This window comes from Sinohyriopsis cumingii, chromosome 1 (genome assembly GCF_028554795.1).
Source record: "Sinohyriopsis cumingii isolate HCF-2022 chromosome 1, ASM2855479v2, whole genome shotgun sequence".
Taxonomy (NCBI): domain Eukaryota; kingdom Metazoa; phylum Mollusca; class Bivalvia; order Unionida; family Unionidae; genus Sinohyriopsis; species Sinohyriopsis cumingii.
In genome coordinates, this window is record NC_142961.1 from 137,877,291 (window position 1) to 137,895,351 (window position 18,061).

The 18,061-nt window shown below is 37.0% G+C and overlaps 1 protein-coding gene across 2 annotated transcripts in view; it reads left to right on the top strand.

The window, feature by feature from the left end:
- The window catches only part of LOC149807936 (neuroligin-4, X-linked-like), a 145,977-nt gene that overhangs the window by 46,914 nt on the left and 81,002 nt on the right, over positions 1-18,061 (top strand). For both annotated transcript variants that reach the window (XM_089972132.1, XM_089972123.1), the window contains exons 3-4: positions 11,443-11,593; positions 12,165-12,350. In XM_089972132.1, the coding sequence (XP_089828258.1) occupies positions 11,443-11,593; positions 12,165-12,350 (337 nt within the window). The remainder of the gene's footprint in view (positions 1-11,442; positions 11,594-12,164; positions 12,351-18,061) is intronic.

An 18,061-nucleotide genomic window follows, 5' to 3' on the forward strand; every position in this document is an offset into this window, starting at 1 on the left:
ATCATTTACGACAACGAGCCTTTTAGCAAGTTATTTCGTGCCCCGGTAGAACTGAACCAAGGACTGAATTTGATGTTTGTGTACTCCCATGTGGTGGAGTATAACGTGGTGGGACACACCTTTGTGCCGTTACTGCGTGTCATTCCTTTCAAAGTGGATTCTGCCACGGTCACTGACGAGGAAGGTGGAAACACTTACCACGTTCACCGCGAATTTGTACATCCTCACTATTTGCCTGTCAGCAAGTCGTATTTGGACACGGTCAACATTGCTATAAAAGGAGATCTGAGACAAAATATTCCATTCACCAAAGGAAAAGTCACGGTGAAACTCCATTTTCGAAAACGGTTCTCTCACGATTCGTAAGTCATATATCCAGTGTACCGAGGGGTTGCTGGGCAGCGAGGACACGGTTTAGGAGATATGTTAAAATCGGCCTTTCTTTCGGTGGCCCCGGTGTTGAAACCGATGGTGACACGCGGATTGCACGCCTTGAAAGATGCGGCACTGACACAAGGCAAAGAATTTCTCCAAAATGTCATCATCGACAAACAAAATCCTAAAGAAGCCTTTATGAGGGCAGGCAAATATGTCTTGCTGCAAACGGGCAAATACCTTTTGGGCCGACGAGACACACCTATAAATGCCCTGCACGCTACCGAGTCAAGCATTCAGCAAGGACAAGGCAGAAAGAGACGACGAAGAAAACACCCTTTCACCAGACTTCATACGTCTAAAGCTAGAAAGGCAAAGAAAAGAAGAACCGTTCGAGACTTAGACGTTTTCGATTATTGAGAAAGAGAAAAAAAATATGCACCGAGAGTCTTGCGCCTGTTCCAAGTTGGAACTGGATCTGTTTGCCATGCCCCCCACTATGATGACCATGCAAGAATCCCAGTGGGTGGAATTTCATCCCGTCTCCTCTTTGACGGATTCCGCTCCCATCGAGTTTGAAATCAAAGGACAACCTGAAGATTACATCGATCTGAATAGCAGTTACCTGTATTTGAAAGTGAACGTGATCAAAACGGACAACACCAATCCAGGAGGCGATGCTAGAGTAGCTCCTGTCAACAATTTCATGCATTCCTTGTTCAGCGAAGTGGACTTGTACTTGAATAACAAACTGATCAGCAGCAGTATGGATACTTACCCATATTGTGCCTACCTGGAAAATCTCTTGACGTACGGAAAAGAAGCCAAGAATACTCATCTGGATGCTTGCGTGGTATGGAAACCTGACACGGCAGGTGTAGGCACGTTTAGCGACACAGTCCTGATAGAAGATGACAATCCTCAAAATGTGGGGTTTAACGACCGTCGTAAGAAAATTCTGCAAGGGCGAAGTTTAGAACTGATGGATCGTTTGCATTTGGACATGTGGTTACAAGAAAAGTATTTGCTGAACGAGGTGGATATCCGTCTGAGACTGAATCGTAGCAGTGCCGCTTTCCATTTGATGGCCCATGCCAATGAATACAAAACTATCATTCAAGAAGCCCGACTTTACGTGCGTCGTGTGGAAGTGTTACCTAAAGTGGGAAACGACGTCAGTCAGACGCTGAACAGAACGACCGCCAAGTATCCGATACGACGCGTAGAAGTGAAAACGTTCACCATTCCCGCTGGACAGCGATCTATGATCGAACATCATCTGTTCCAAGGACAGTTACCCAAACGTTTGATTGTTGGTATCGTCAGGAATTCAGCCTTCAACGGAACCCACGACCAAAATCCTTTTGAGTTTCAACATTACAATGTGTCCAAGATGGAAGTCAGTCGCGACGGCAAGACCTTGTGTACCCGACCCTTTGAGCCCAACTTTGGTGTCGCGAAGAATTATTTGAGATCGTACGTGTCCCTGTACGAAGCCACGGGACAGTTAGGAACCAACAACAGTCACGGTATTTCGTACGACGATTATGCAGGAGGTTATGCTTTGTGGGGTTTTGATTTCACTCCAGACCAAGGCAGCGACGAGGGACATTTGCACCTTATAAAATCGGGTCAGATTCGTGTGGAACTTCAGTTTGCAAATCCACGTCCAGATCACACAGTGAACGTCCTCCTGTATGCAGAATTTGACAATACCATAGAAATCAACAGTTTGAGAGAAGTCATTCTAGACTATTAGAAGCCATGGAAGACTGTTATCCCTCTTTGCCTAGTGGAGAAACTTTGAAGATGGAATGTGAGGAGACCGGGGAAGAAGAATCTCACGACAAAGACGAAATGTTATCATGATGAAGTCAAGATGGCCAGAACAAGAAGTCCATTTAGTCTCCTGTTTTGCCAAACACTTGGTCGAAAAAATGACGGAATTGATCAAGAAAGATTGCTATGGATGTCAAAACGATCATTCCAGTCAAATTCAACACGATAAATACCTAATGCTGAGTCAAGAAGAAAAATTGAACTAATATCTGGACGAAGCTTGGAGTCTCATCTCGGACGAAGTCGTGTGGCATCAGTGGTATAAAGACTTGCGTGAACATTCTTGTCCACCATTAACCACTCAAGAGATCCATCGTATCGAAGCTCTCTGAATCAGAGTGGGGAGACGAAGCGAAGAATCGGTTATTTGTCAGACATTTTCTAGCAAAAAGTCAGGATCGAATTGACGACTTATTATTACCTGTGAAGAAGAAAAAAAAAACACACAAAACATGGATACCTGGGAAATTTATTACCTTTTGAACCACAGTTCGTACACGGCTTCTTGGAATCCTTTCGTCTGTGCTAAAGATGAACTCCCTCATCGCAAACCTCAAGACCATCTAGCTTACGTGATCAACACGGACGACAGTCATCTCCCAGGAACCCACTGGGTAGCCGTCTACTTTCCTCAAGAAGGATGTGTGGAATATTTCGATTCGTATGGATTGCCCCCTTTGGAAGACGATATCATTGAATTTATGAGAAGAAATGCTCAGACCACCCGATTCAATAATGTGAAATTACAAGGCACAGATTCCTTGGTGTGTGGACAATATTGTGTATATTTTCTGCATCATCGCAGCCTGGGCTATTCCTTAGAACATCTAGTGACTCATTTTGATCCTCGTTCTTCTTCTAGATCGATGTGAAAGTAGATCAATGGTTTTGTGACCATTATGCTTATCTTTTGTCTCAAGCTAGGAAACGTAGTGTCCATCAATGGCCTAATGATTTCCAACAGTGGAAATCACAATTTCATTCACAACGTTGTCAGCCTTGTCCAAAATAATGTGTGAGTTGGAAAAAAATGTTTGTCGTTTGAAACAAAATGTTTGATGTTATATTGTTGGATTATTGTTAAAAATGTTAGAGCTGTTTGTTAGTGTTAAGTGATTTTGAATAAAAAATGTTGTGTTTTGAAAAAATGCCTTTGTGGCTTGTTTGACTATAGAAATCTTGATTCATGCTCTTTGACTTCTTACTATCCCTCTCATGGCACTCACTGAACGTTCCGGCTCGAAAACCGTGAAGGGATGTTTTCCTCAACGTCCGCGCTTTGACTTTAAAGCCGGGGTAGCCTCCAGTCTAACCATCCATTGCCGACTCATCCTCCTACGAAGATGTGCTCCAAACTAGCTAAGCTAAACGAAGCCTACGTGAATTTGCACAGGGTCAGACACAGTCTGATACCGAGGCCAGAAGAGATAGAGAATGTGAGAATGCTAAAAGTCACTGAAGACCTGATAGAAGAGCTCTTCAGAGAAGAAGTGAACAGTGAGAAAGAAGAATGGACAGAGAAGTACAGACTTCAGAAACAGCCGAGAGAGCAGCAACAGCAGCAGCAACCTCAACCTGACAGAGGCTTTGTCGATTGTCGTATCGACACCAAAGAGTTCTTCTTCTCTTTCCGAGGAAGCAGACCTATCGTCAGAAAGTCTATCGACAGATGACATCACAGTCTTAGAAACTTAAAAATTTGCCATAGCAAACAAAAAAAACCCCAGCCCTTTTCAGGGCTACCCAATACTCTAGAAAAGAAATAGTAATCCATTTGCCAGTGTGTGTAGGTAGAGTAGTGTGAATATAAACACTGACTCTTTTTTATAGTGTGAGTGTATGTGTTTGTGTATATGATTGTGTGTTTGTAAGTGCTCACGTACATTTGTGTGGACAGTAGATTATGATGATGATTTTTTTTGCTGTTTCACGTGTGGGGAGAGTAGATTTTGGGTTTGATTGGATTGCTTTGCGTATGTTGATAGTATATTATTTGTTTAATAAAATTTTTTAGAATAGTGATGGGTAGTATAAAAAGTGAGTGTTTCTTTTAGGTCCGCGCGTTGTTTGGTTATGATGTAGGTAAGATCAATTTTGTTTTAGGGGGATGTTTTCCATCACGTCCGTGCTTTCAGTATAAATTAAAAATCGTTCGGCATTCTAGCTGCCCTTGTTGATTGATCAACACCACCAGAATGAACACCAGACTAGCTAAACTGCTTGAACTTCATGTACACCTGGAATATGCCAGGCGTATAGTGAATGAGCTGGCTGCAGAGACCATCGTAGAAGAGGGAAAGAAGAAAGAGGAGGAGAGAAGAAACAAAGAAGAGGAAGAAAAGGAGAGAGGAAATTTCAGAATCCCATAGACAGAAGACTGGGGTTCTGAAGCCACTTATCCCGCCTCTGCTTTCCCCCAAAAAAGAGTGAAAGGAGACTGGGGAAGAAGATGTGTGTGTGGTGCCAGGCCTGGAAGGTGCCATCATTAACCAGGTGCCATGGAGTTCAAAAACAAACAGCCCTTTTCAGGGCTACCCAATACTCTAGAAAAGAAATAGTAATCGATTTGCCAATGTGTGTATGTAGAGTAGTGTGAATATAAACACTGACTCTTTTCATTTGTGTGAGTGTGTGTTTTGTGTGTGTGTGTGTGTGTGTGTGTGTGTTTGTAAGCGCTCACGTACGTTTGTGTGGATAGTAGATTATTGGGTTATGTAAGAGCTTAAGTTGGTTCGTGTGAATAGTAGATTAGGGTTTCATTTTAATGCTTTGCGTGTGTGGATAGTAGATTAGGGGTTTGTTTATTGCTGTTTCACGTATGTGGATAGTAGATCATATGAAATGAGAAAAGTAGGGGATGTTTTCCTTCACGTTCGCGCGTTCTTTGGTTATGATCTAGGTAATATAAATTTTGTTTTGGGGGATGTTTTCTATCACGTCCGCGCTTTCACTATAAGAACCCACATTATTAGTCGTTCGCACCATTCTAAGGAATAAACAAAGAAGATGGAGGTGACAAAATTATTTAACGATTTGAGACATAGCTATTTTTGGATCATGGATAGGACTTATGTAGTAGAAAGATTGAATAAGGAAGGAAGATTTGAAGGTAGCCTGAACAATGTGAAGAGTCTTGGAGTAGCAAAAGATCAAATAGGGGGAATGATTGAGGAAGAAGTAGAAAGAATCAGAGGATTCATTGACCCACCTTACGTGAGAGTAGGTACTTTAAAGGAAGCCTTGGATCATATCATAGAAATCAGGAGCTTCCTAGAAAATAGCTTTCATTGGACTGACTGGTGGTACGTAAAGTGGGGTTGTAACCAGTTGATAAAAGCAGAAGAACTATTTAGAGAGGTAATGAAAGTAGAAGTGATGAAGATAAAAGAAAAATGGAGCAAAGAGAGAAAGGAAGAAGAGAATAAGAAGAAGAAATTAGAGTTTGAAAGATTAAATAACAACTGGATGAAGATCCAACAGAAATTTAGAGAGATGGGCCATCCTGACTGGATAACAGAGGAGGAGAAGAAGTGGAAGAAGAAAGGAATTTTGGGAAAGATAAGGGGATGGTGGAAGAAGTGGAGGAGTTAGAAGAAGAAGAAACCCAAAGGCCCTTTTCAGGACCACCCACATTTCTCGAAAAGAGATCGACTTTCAATTGCCTACCCCTTTTTTATTTTTTTTATTTTTAAAAAAAAATTTAAAAAAATCCCATGTTAAATTCCCCTTGTCCCTACAATTGCTTTTTTTCTCCCATGTTAAATTTCCCTTGTCGCTCAACAGACCCACGATTTATTCCCCATGTTAATTTCCCTTGTCGCTCAACAGACCCAAAATATATTCCCATGTTAATTTCCCATTGTCGCTAAAGTGACCCAGGGGTTTTCGTAATGTTAAATTTCCCATTGTCGCCAAAGTGACCCAGGGTGGTTTTTAATGCTAATTCCCATTGTCGCTAAAGTGACCCCCTTCACTACTGTCATATAACGAACATTTGTGTCACATGTTTGGTGATTATTCTTCTGGAGACATCAATAAACATTTTTTAAAAATATGTATAACAAAGTCACATATGTGTGATACATTTTATGGACTTTGAGAAATCAACCTGAAAAACACTGGAAGCGATGTAGAGAAATTCGATCAGTTTTCTTTTTCCTCCTAGTTTATAACACAGTTTGTATTATTACTAACAAAATAGCATTGTTAACGTTATTATAAAATAAAATGTGAGCGGATTTTTTTAAAAATGTGATAACATGGTTTCACAAAAAAAATCAAAAGATATATCTCCATATATTTATATATTTTAAGCCAATTTAAGTTAATGTTTAAGCTATCTATAAATTAAATACAAGTTTTAAAATGAAAAAAAATGATACAAAATGTTTTAAAAAGCAATAAACAAAATGGATCAAAACTCTTAAAATAATTTGAAGGAAACATTTAAAGATACAAAAAAAGTCGAAGATAAAAAAAGCAAAACATGCTTATAAGGTTTTAAAAATAAATTCAATAAACATGATGAACCTCGTTATAAACAAACAACAAAAATAATATTCAAAAAGTATATAAGAATATGAAAAAGTTCTGCTGAAAATAGAACTCCCCTTTCAGAACTTTTACTAAAAATAAATTTCTTTTCATTAATTACTGTTGAAGCTCTTTTAGAAAAGTTCCACTCACGAAACGAAAACAAAAACCTTTTCGTACGGCTAATATAATTATGGGACCGTGTGGTCTGAGCCCAAATACACATTATTGTACGGCTTGATACAATTATGGGACTGTACTGTTTAAGCCAAAATAAACCTTTTCGTACGGCTTCATAAAATTATAGGACCGTATGGTCTGAGCTAAAATAGACCTTTTGGTACGGCTTGATATAATTATGGGACTGTACGGTCTGAGCCCAAACATACATTTTCGTACGGCTTGATACAATTATGGGACCGTACAGTCTGAACCAATATAGACCTTTTCGTACGGCTTCGTAAAATTATAGGACCGTATGGTCTAAGCTAAAATAGACCTTTTCGTACGGCTTGATACAATTATGGGACTGTACGGTCTGAGCCAAAATAGACCTTTTCGTATGGCTTCATAAAATTATAGGATCGTATGGTCTGAGCCCAAATATACATTTTCGTACGGCTTGATACAATTATGGGACCGTACGGTCTGAACCAAAATAGACCTTTTCCTACGGCTTGATTTAAATATGGGACCATATGGTCTGAGCGAAAATAGACCTTTTCGTACGGCTTAATATAATAGTGGGACCGTATGGTCTGCGCCAAAATAGAACTTATCGTACGGCTTGATATGAGTATGGGACGGTATGGTCTAAACTAAAATATACCTTTTCGTACGGCTTGATAAGATTATGGGAAGAATAAAAAGTGAAGTAGAAAATAATAACATACATGTTAACTGGAAAAGAGCATGGGGGCACTGGACGAAACTAGGCTCCCTGAAAATACAAAGCCTCTGCTTCAAATACATGCACTATGCATGGTTGATAGGAGAGGCTGCAGTGAGACGGCATACTCTCAGAGTACCGCCAAAATGTCAACTGTGTAAAAATGGGCCTTTTAGTAAACTACGTACAATGACACAATGTACAAAATCCAAGGAAAATAGAATAAAGACAATAGCCGAAATATGCAAAAACGACGTTTACAGAAAAACAGAATATATTATACTTAGATGGAAATTTTAATAAAAAGACGCTGTATACAATCTCTGAATATATTATAACAACAATGAGGGCCTGTGGCCAAGTAATAGTCATAGGTAAATAAAAGGAGACTAAGTAAAAAAGCAATATGGTTGGAGGCAATGAGACTATCGTCTAGATAGTAACCCAAAGGTACATTGCACCGTCACTCTATATCTTAACCATGAAGCTTTACTCTACACACATATCCAAAAATGAAAGGGAACACCCATGAGGAAAGTACGGAACAAGGACGCCTTGGGGCTACGTCACATGGCGCTACGCGAAGTGAACAGGCCCATGGAAGAGTCTGGAAAACACCCTCATGGGTGAAACTATAAAAATTATTACATACAAAAAATGCTCTTACTCAATCTCTATATACTAACCCTAGTACAGCTCACTGACTGTACAACATACCCCTTCGAGGGACTAAAAGAACTTTTTGGAAAATTTGGCAAATAAATAATAACCAAATAAATAAAAGCAGCCAAATCCGAGCTGGGTGGAGTATAAAAAGTAAAGAAAATATGGAGCCCACTCGAATACAGCTGACCCTATCAAGTAAATAGGTACGAAGAACGACACGTTATAGCAGACACCAACACATTAGGAAATATTTGTTATCGTAAACATGTTACCGTACTGTTACTTCGCCAAAATTAAAAAATAAAGGGAATGGATGATTAAATTAAAATAAGCAAAACTTTCAGCTGGATCCAAGAATAAGGATCGTAGGACAGCTGGGGAAAATTTGATATAGAAGGCTATCCCCACAAGAAAACAAATTATAGCATACAAAACATATAGCATACACATAAATAGCACACATGGGATGTAGGAGACCTCTAGCCAAGGCCAAAGAAGCACGCTAGGAACGGAATTCCGAGCAAGGTGATAGAAACCTAGTCGGATGAACAATCCTATACAAAACATTATGGCTTTAAAAATACCCCGTCAAACAACACAATTTTTGATCGAAATTCTGTTTTATAAAGTTAGAAACAAACAACATATCAGAGGGATAACAAACACACATAAAAACACTTTTTTCTTCTGAGCCAAAAGAGACATTTTCGTACGGCTTTTTATAATTATGGGACGGTATGGTCTAAGCCAAAATAGACCTTTTTGCACCTACTGTCTTGTAATAACAAGGAATATGCCATTAAACTGACAAACAAACAAGGTAGGCGCTGATACAGTGGTTATATGAACGAGTAATATAAGAAGGATTGAAAGAATGAAGGAAGGAGTAAATAAACAATAAATTAATGTTCGACAAGAGACACAAGTTAGAGAATTAGGAAATATATAAATTTACACACGAATTAGATTCAACATGAGGAAATTAATGAACATTACAAGATCCCATATACAATTTCACATTTTATTCAGAAAATGACACTTCGTGCCGGAAATGGGGATTTCAGCTGTTGTAAAACCAGGAAAGATAGTGGTAGGTGTAAATTATAATAATCAACGGACGCAATTTAAAATGAGGATGTAGCATTTAGAGTTCTTATAAAGACGAAGAATTAAGGAATTATCTTCTACCCGGTAGCCGTCAAGCACGCACCATATACATTTTCAATACAGACGTCAAGCTACCAGTCTCTCCGAATTAAACACGATGGAGACAATAAACAAGTGTTTTATTTATTGTGATACATCTTCTGTTGCTTGTGTCTGTGTGTATTCTTTATGAACATTAATACGAGCAGAGCTACATAATTAAACTTAGATATTTGATAAATCGTAATTGATCTAATTAATGTCCGTTTTCTTCATGTTATTACGCTGGGCAGCGAAGGATTGAATTCCAACATACGCGGCTAGGAGCCAAATGTAGCAGTTTAAACAAAATTTCATTTTTGAATCAAGATTATAGCGGTACGGGCATATTAAATCAGCTGATCACAACGGTAATATGAATGCGGACTTCATAAATCAGCTGATTATAACGGTACTGTACACGCATGCCTATTGAATCTGATTATAACGATGTTGTAACTGCGACATCTTAAATCAGTTGATTATAGCGGTACTATACACACGGCATGTTGATTCAGCTAAACGCATTTTATTAAAATGTAAAACGTAAAGAATATAAAGTATGATTTTTATCTATATTTGATTTATATTATATGTTTGACCTTTGTCCATGATTGAGATTTGCAAACGGAATGTTTACATAGATAACGTTTGTCCATGATTATAAATTGTTGACAGAATGATTACATAGCACTTTAAATTATGTTCACATCCAGTTTTTCCCGTTGGAATGCCTCGCGTTCTTTTACGACTTCGGTCAAGTGAAAATATCTATAAAATAGGGATTCGATTTAAAAAATATTCATGGCTGATCAGTCTGTGAGAATCCATTTTGACAAAATTTACAGTTGTGTTGTTCAAATCAGATACGATTCCACAGGAATTATTTATCTAAATTATTCAATGGAATTACAAAGTGCCCATTAACTTTTGGCTTAATACATTAACTAGGATTTTTCTGAACTCATTCAAAGACATTCCGGATAGAATCATGGTGTAATGCAAGGACATTCAAAACTATTCGAATTCATTCTGAATATTCCATATTGTTGGACTTGTTAAGGACATTTAGGGTTATTTGGAATTGAAATAACAGTATTGGAAGTTCATTTGAGGTTTAATTTTTTTGTAAATCCTAGAGTGGAGTATGTTTTAGGTGATTACGGATGCTTTACTAACAAGGAAAACTTACGTTCCTTTCATACGTTTCCTTTATAAGTTATCATGATATGCTCCCTGAAATTCCGATATATACCGTTAAGTGGGTCTTTCTCTAAAAATGCTACTTTTAAACATATGTTTACACGTTCTTCGCAAAGGAATTGCGTGCAACCATTCTAATGAAAAATCATATATATATTTGTTCAATAACAAAAGGTGTGAGATATTAAATCACCAATTTTAGTGACATTCCGTCACAAATCTCGGTAGAAAAATGACAATTTATATACGGTTTGTCAGGCTCTGGAAATGCTGATGTAAAACGAGACATTAATGTACGGAAAATTCTAATCAAGTAGACTGTAAGCTGTTTTTGATTGCTATTATTCATTACACTGAAAACATTTTAACTTGCTCAGCTTATGTAACTAATGCAGTCCGTTTGTATTTCACCAAATATTATCGTAATTTATCACCCGAGTGGGTCAAACAGAACTTGTTGTTTTTCACAGAATTTAAATGATTTTTGTTTCTTTCACAGCCATTCAAATTCAGAAAATAAATAAAATTATCCAGGGATTAAATTCAGACATGTCTTATAACGAAATTCTGGCAATAGTCTTACATGAAAAGAGTTTTAAAAATTCTATAGTTTTTTTTTTTTTCAACTGCCAGCTTGATAAGTAATACTGCTCAGTAATTTTATAAATGTCGGCAGCGACAAAAGGCAAGTCTATATATGTCCATTTTAATGCAGGTCTAAAGGTATATTAATATTTCTTTCATCCACACAGGTTACAGATGCCCAGAGACCACTTGCCGTGCTTGTTTACATACATGGTGGATCTAATGAGGCTGGAATGGGAGCCATGTTGAGAGGAGACATCCTGGCTGCGCATGCGCAAATCATTGTTATTAACTTCAACTACCGATTGTATGCATTCGGTCAGTAAATTGGTAAAAATGAACAAGAATATTTAGTTTAAATAAATTAAAGCTCCACAAATCTATTTAAATATTAGTTTTAGGTTGTGCTTATTCACATTTTACGAATGAAAAGTTCCTTCCTTCTACAAGTTGTCACTTTTACTGATTTATTTATTTATTTATTTACTATTGTTGTTCATATGAATATCATCAATAATGTTGTTCTGATTCTTACTGAAGATTTTGTAGAGCAGTTAAGAAATTTACTTGTATTTGTTAGACATCATAATATCACAGATAACAAATAGTTTTAATTAAATCTCTTGGCTTTTGCTCCGGCCCTTTTAGGAATAAACACTTTCCTTTGCAACTATTTCATGAAAATGCGACATGTATTTGCAGAATATGTTTGATTGACTTATTGCTCACAAAAGTAAGACTGTTTTCTGTGTTTCCCTACTCACAACTCGTGCAATCCGTTTCATAACAGTTGTAGAAAAACAAAGGTTTTACCCTCAGACGTTTTGTTGGATTAAACATTAAAGTGTATTCCGTCCAAACGTTATAAATTATATTTCTATCTTTCCAGGCTTTCTCTCCTTACATGACAAGGATATGCCAGGTAACTACGGCCTATGGGACCAGGTACAAGCCTTAATATGGGTGCAAGAGAATATTCACCACTTTGGGGGAGATCCCAAACAAGTTACTATGGTTGGTCACAGTGCTGGTGCCTTGGATGCTGGAGTATTGATGTTGTCTCCGTTAACAAAAGGTAATGCCATCGAAGAAACGAAAGTCTCTCATCGAAATATACTACCTTTTCCCCTAGGACATCTGTTAATCTGACAAAAAAAACATTGAAATATTTTGTTCAACCCATATGTATGATCATTCTTAGCATCATCGCCTTTTTCCGATGAAAGACACATATCCAAAGTTCTTTTTATTATGCCACAAAAAGCCAGAACATACTTTGAAAAATCTAGATTTCCTGCTGAATGCAGACAATACTCCACCATTATGCAATCACATCTAATTATATAATAATAATAATAATAATAATAATAATAATAATAATAATAATAATAATGTGCATGTTAAACACGTGTCCAAGTACCAGTTTAGAGGGTAGGGAAAGACCATGGGACATGACCAACAAGTATCAGTTTAGAGGGTAGAGAAACACCATGGGACATTACGAACAAGTAACAGTTTAGAGGGTTGGAAAGACCATGGGACATGACCAACAAGTATTAGTTTAGAGGGTAGGGAAAGACCATGGGAAATGACCAACAAGTATCAGTTTAGAGGGTAGGAAAACACCATGGGACATGAACAAAAAGTAACAATTTAGAGGGTTGGAAAGACCATGGGACATGACCAACAAGTATTAGTTTAGAGGGTAGGGAAACACCATGGGACATGACCAACAAGTCTCAGTTTAGAGGGTAGGGAAACACCATGGGACATGAACAAAAAGTAACAATTTAGAGGGTTGGAAAGATCATGGGATATGACCAACATGTACCGGATTAGAGGGTAGGGAAAGACCATGGGACATGACCAACAAGTATCAGTTTAGAGGGTAGAGAAACACCATGGGACATTACGAACAAGTAACAGTTTAGAGGGTTGGAAAGACCATGGGACATGACCAACAAGTATTAGTTTAGAGGGTAGGGAAAGACCATGGGAGATGACCAACAAGTATCAGTTTAGAGGGTAGGGAAACACCATGGGACATGAACAAAAAGTAACAATTTAGAGGGTTGGAAAGACCATGGGACATGACCAACAAGTATTAGTTTAGAGGGTAGGGAAAGACCATGGGACATGACCAACAAGTCTCAGTTTAGAGGGTAGGGAAACACCATGTGACATGAACAAAAAGTAACAATTTAGAGGGTTGGAAAGACAATGGGATATGACCAACATGTACCGGATTAGAGGGTAGGGAAAAACCATGGGACATGACCAACAAGTATCAGTTTAGAGGGTAGGGAAAAACCATGGGACATGAACAACAAGTAACAGTTTAGAGGGTTGGAAAGACCATGGGACATGACCAACAAGTATTAGTTTAGAGGGTAGGGAAAGACCATGGGACATGACCAACATGTACCAGTTTAGAGGGTTGGAAAGACCATGGGACATGACCAACATGTACTAGTTTAGAGGGTAGGGAAAGACCATGGAACATGGCCAGTAAGTATCAGTTTCATTTGATACGTATTAACATGTGGGTAATACCATAACATATGCTAGTTCTTACTATCAGACAAATAATTCTGGAGATATTTTGAAATTTATATGTGTACCCTACCCTTCCTCTCCCGTAGTACTAGAATTTACATTGGCTTCATGTCCCTATTTGTAACTGTGTTGGATGAGTTAAATGGGATTTCGCACTTCAAAGTTTACTATCGCATAATATGAAAAAATACGAAATTCCAGAAAACTCTAGGGAATTGTGGTCCTTCTATAAGCACAATTTTGTGAAGCAAATAGGAATGTCAAATCCTATTAGGATTACATAGATAATCGGAGTCAAACTTTCAGATTTGATTCGTTTCATCAAGGAGACGGCGAAATAAAAATAACATACAATACAACAGTTACAACAGACCTAGACAATTCCAACCTATGGAGAAAGAAAAAACATGAAATCTGATGTGTCCGTGTGTGTGTGTGTGTGTGTGATTTAGATTTGTAACGTAGCTTTAACAGTTATTTAGTCATATCACTACGATGTCTGCAGCGTGACAGTTGATAGTAATGTCTAGCACTGGGTCCTCATGCCGCAGACATGTAGCATGATGTCCCAGTCACATTATCCTGACACCAGGCTGTCCAGTCCTGACACTAACCTCTTAATGCTGAGCGCCAGGCGAGGCAGCTGTTAGTACCTATTTTGTCAGTTTTTAGCATGACTTGGCCGGGGATCGAACCCACGAACTCCCGCATCCGAGGCGGACGCTCTAACCACCAGGCCATCGGAGCGGTTGAAATCTGATAGAAGGGCGTCTCCAGACAGAAGTCGCAAATTCTGGACTTAGATTTATCAACTTGCTACCATGATTTTAAATCGATGCTTACAGCAAATTTAAAACACAATAATAGTTTTACAGTTTTACATAAATTTGTGGTTTCAGCTCAGAATACTGTTACCGATAAACTCCAATTTCAGTTCCCTTACTCGGGATTTCTTCGTTGTGCATGCTATAATCCTATCAATCAGCCCCGACCGCTTCGGTGCCCTAGTGGTTAGAGCGTCCCATTAGGATACGGGAGGTCGGGGGTTCGAAACCCGGCCGATTCATACAAAAAATCTTATAAAAATGGTACTAACAGCTGCCTCTCTATGCGTTCAGCATTTAGAGTTAATGTTAGGACTTGTCGGCCTGGTGTCAGAATAATGTGACTGGGTGGGACATGATGCTATATGTCTGCGGCATGATGCTCCAGTGCCAGACATCACTGTAAACTTTCACACTGCAGATATCGTAGCGATATGACGGAAATATTGTTAAAGCTACGTTACAAATCCAAATCACTCACTCACTCACTCAGCCCCAAAACTGTACTGATACTGCCCAGATTTTAAAGGTTGGTCTCGCGTATTTTTTAAAATGTGCAAATCTATGACATAGGTGTACTTTTAAGACACCGGTATTTCTCTCGGTTCCTGAGTCTCGGTGAGCATAAGGGTCCTTTCATCAATATGTACAAAGTTTTTCGGGATCATATATAATATGTTTGACAAGTTAAATATGCACACCCATACGTTTTGTAACCATTCGAATTTCGTGTTTATTTTGGTAGACACTTTGTCTAGACCTATCTTAGAATGGGAGACGTTCCGCTCTGCCTTGAGAAATTGCAAAACCGTGCAGATTTAATTAGTTATTTATTTCGTATTTTGCACTGAAAAATATATTGGCAATTAATTCAGAACTGAATGTGTTAGTCTGAAACATCACGCGAAGAGTGTATTTAAGATACTTGATTAAAATCATAAATAGGTTTTACTTGAATGAAAGCTTAACTAATATTGATATTTGACAACGCATTTAACTTTTCAATTACATACACAAAAAAGTAGAAAAAGCTAACCTGACGTTTTCATCCTTACGCTAATGACTTCATCAGCAGACTGTGTGATCTCTACTACTGTCAGCATCGCTCGATGAAATGATGAGAGATGTTAACAGATTGTCCCAGATATGCAGCAGATTGTAACGGTCCCCGTCCCTGTTCAGCGTCGGTTTGTGCGGATGGATATAAATCGATTTATTAACCCAACCCAACCCCCGAACCACCAAACCCCCGCTCGAGCCAGGCTTGTTCTCGATCTTGGATTTTTACTGAGGTTTAGTTACAGTTTGGCCAGGGAAAACATCGTAGATGTGCCGTGATACTTCAGACGAGCTAGAACTTGGTCTTCTATATTCATTAAACCTCGCTTTCAATGCCCTTTCCGTTTCCCCAATATAGTCATGATGACAATGACTTTCACAAATAATTCCTCAAGAATTTTATAATAGTGAACAGAAGTTCAATATGCATGCAGAAAAAAATTTCACATTAGTATTTTTAAAGTTTAATAATTTATTTCTAATTAAAAGAAACTTACAAATATACAATTTTATTCTTGCCCTCCAAATTAATTTAATGCTTCTGTTATGCATTTGACCCTGACCATGGAAAATATATTTAACGATATGAGTATTTGCTACCAGGAAACTCAACTGGTCACATGCAAGACATTACACATTTGTGACAGCTATCCTCTAAACTTTGATAGTGAAGATTCTCTTAGCAGATACTCAGCACAGCATGGCATGATATTTTGGCAGCGTCAGATAAACTGGGGAATATACAGAACAAAATCTGGTTGTGGAATATTTACTAGTATTTAACATATACAAGTGTTCCAGTGTTAATTAAATCTGATTAAAGACTTACCGTTTACTAGCACAGCTGGAAGTTGCTCTATGAGTGAGTGTGATATCGATTTACATGGTGTAAAAGCTGTTAACTCTAAAAATATATGTTTCCCTGATTTTGGGGGAAAAAAATCAATTAGCAGTGAACAAATAAATTCGTAGGTTTGGTTGGTGTACTGGAAGGTTGAAAAATCAATCACCATACTACCTTTTTAGTGAAAAATGTATTTAAAAACTGAATCTACCTAGTGGATCTAAGTCACTGTGTGAGAAAGCAAATGATTAATAGATCAAGGGACTGCAACGTTAAGTCAAAGCACCAGGAATTATGCAGTGTGTAGTTGGGTTTATACGTACAAAATGATATATGTATTACACAATATATAAGTACAAATTAATGTATGTATTACACAATATATAAGTACAAATTAATATATGTATTACACAATCTATAAGTACAAATTAATATATGTATTACACAATCTATAAGTACAAAATAATATATGTATTACACAATATATAAGTATAAATTAATATATTTATTACACAATATATAACTACAAATTAATATATGTATTACACAATATATAAGTACAAATTAATATATGTATTACACAATATAAAGGTACAAAATAATATATGTATTACACAATCTATAAGTACAAATTAATATATGTATTACACAATCTATAAGTACAAAATAATATATCTATTACACAATCTATAAGTACAAAATAATATATGTATTACACAATCTATAAGTGCAAAATAATATATGTATTACACAATCTATAAGTACAAAATAATATATGTATTACACAATCTATAAGTGCAAAATAATATATATATTACACAATCTATAAGTACAAAATAATATATGTATTACACAATCTATAAGTGCAAAATAATATATGTATTACACAATCTATAAGTACAAAATAATATATGTATTACACAATCTATAAGTACAAATTAATATATGTATTACACAATCTATAAGTACAAAATAATATATGTATTACACAATCTATAAGTACAAATTAATATATGTATTACACAATCTATAAGTACAAAATAATATATGTATTACACAATCTATAAGTACAAATTATCTATAAGTACAAATTAATATATGTATTACACAATCTATAAGTACAAATTAATATATGTATTACACAATCTATAAGTACAAAATAATATTTGTAGTACACAATATATAAGTACAAATTAATATATGTATTACACAATCTACTTCCTCCATGCAAGGTGCTGTTGAAAGGTTATTTGAGAACAAAATACATGGGAAACAAGGCTAAAACTCAAATAAAAAAGGCCATAATAAGACTGTAAAAATATATATCAACTTCAAACATGAAATTAGGCTTTCTTATTGGTTAAGAAATATTTTGGTTGTGTTGCAAAGTGATGCGATTATTAAATTGCGTAGCATCTTTGGATATCACAAAGGAAAAGAAATGCATGGACTCAATTAAGTTTTAAATTAACTCCAGCATCAATACCGACATGGTAACGGAAG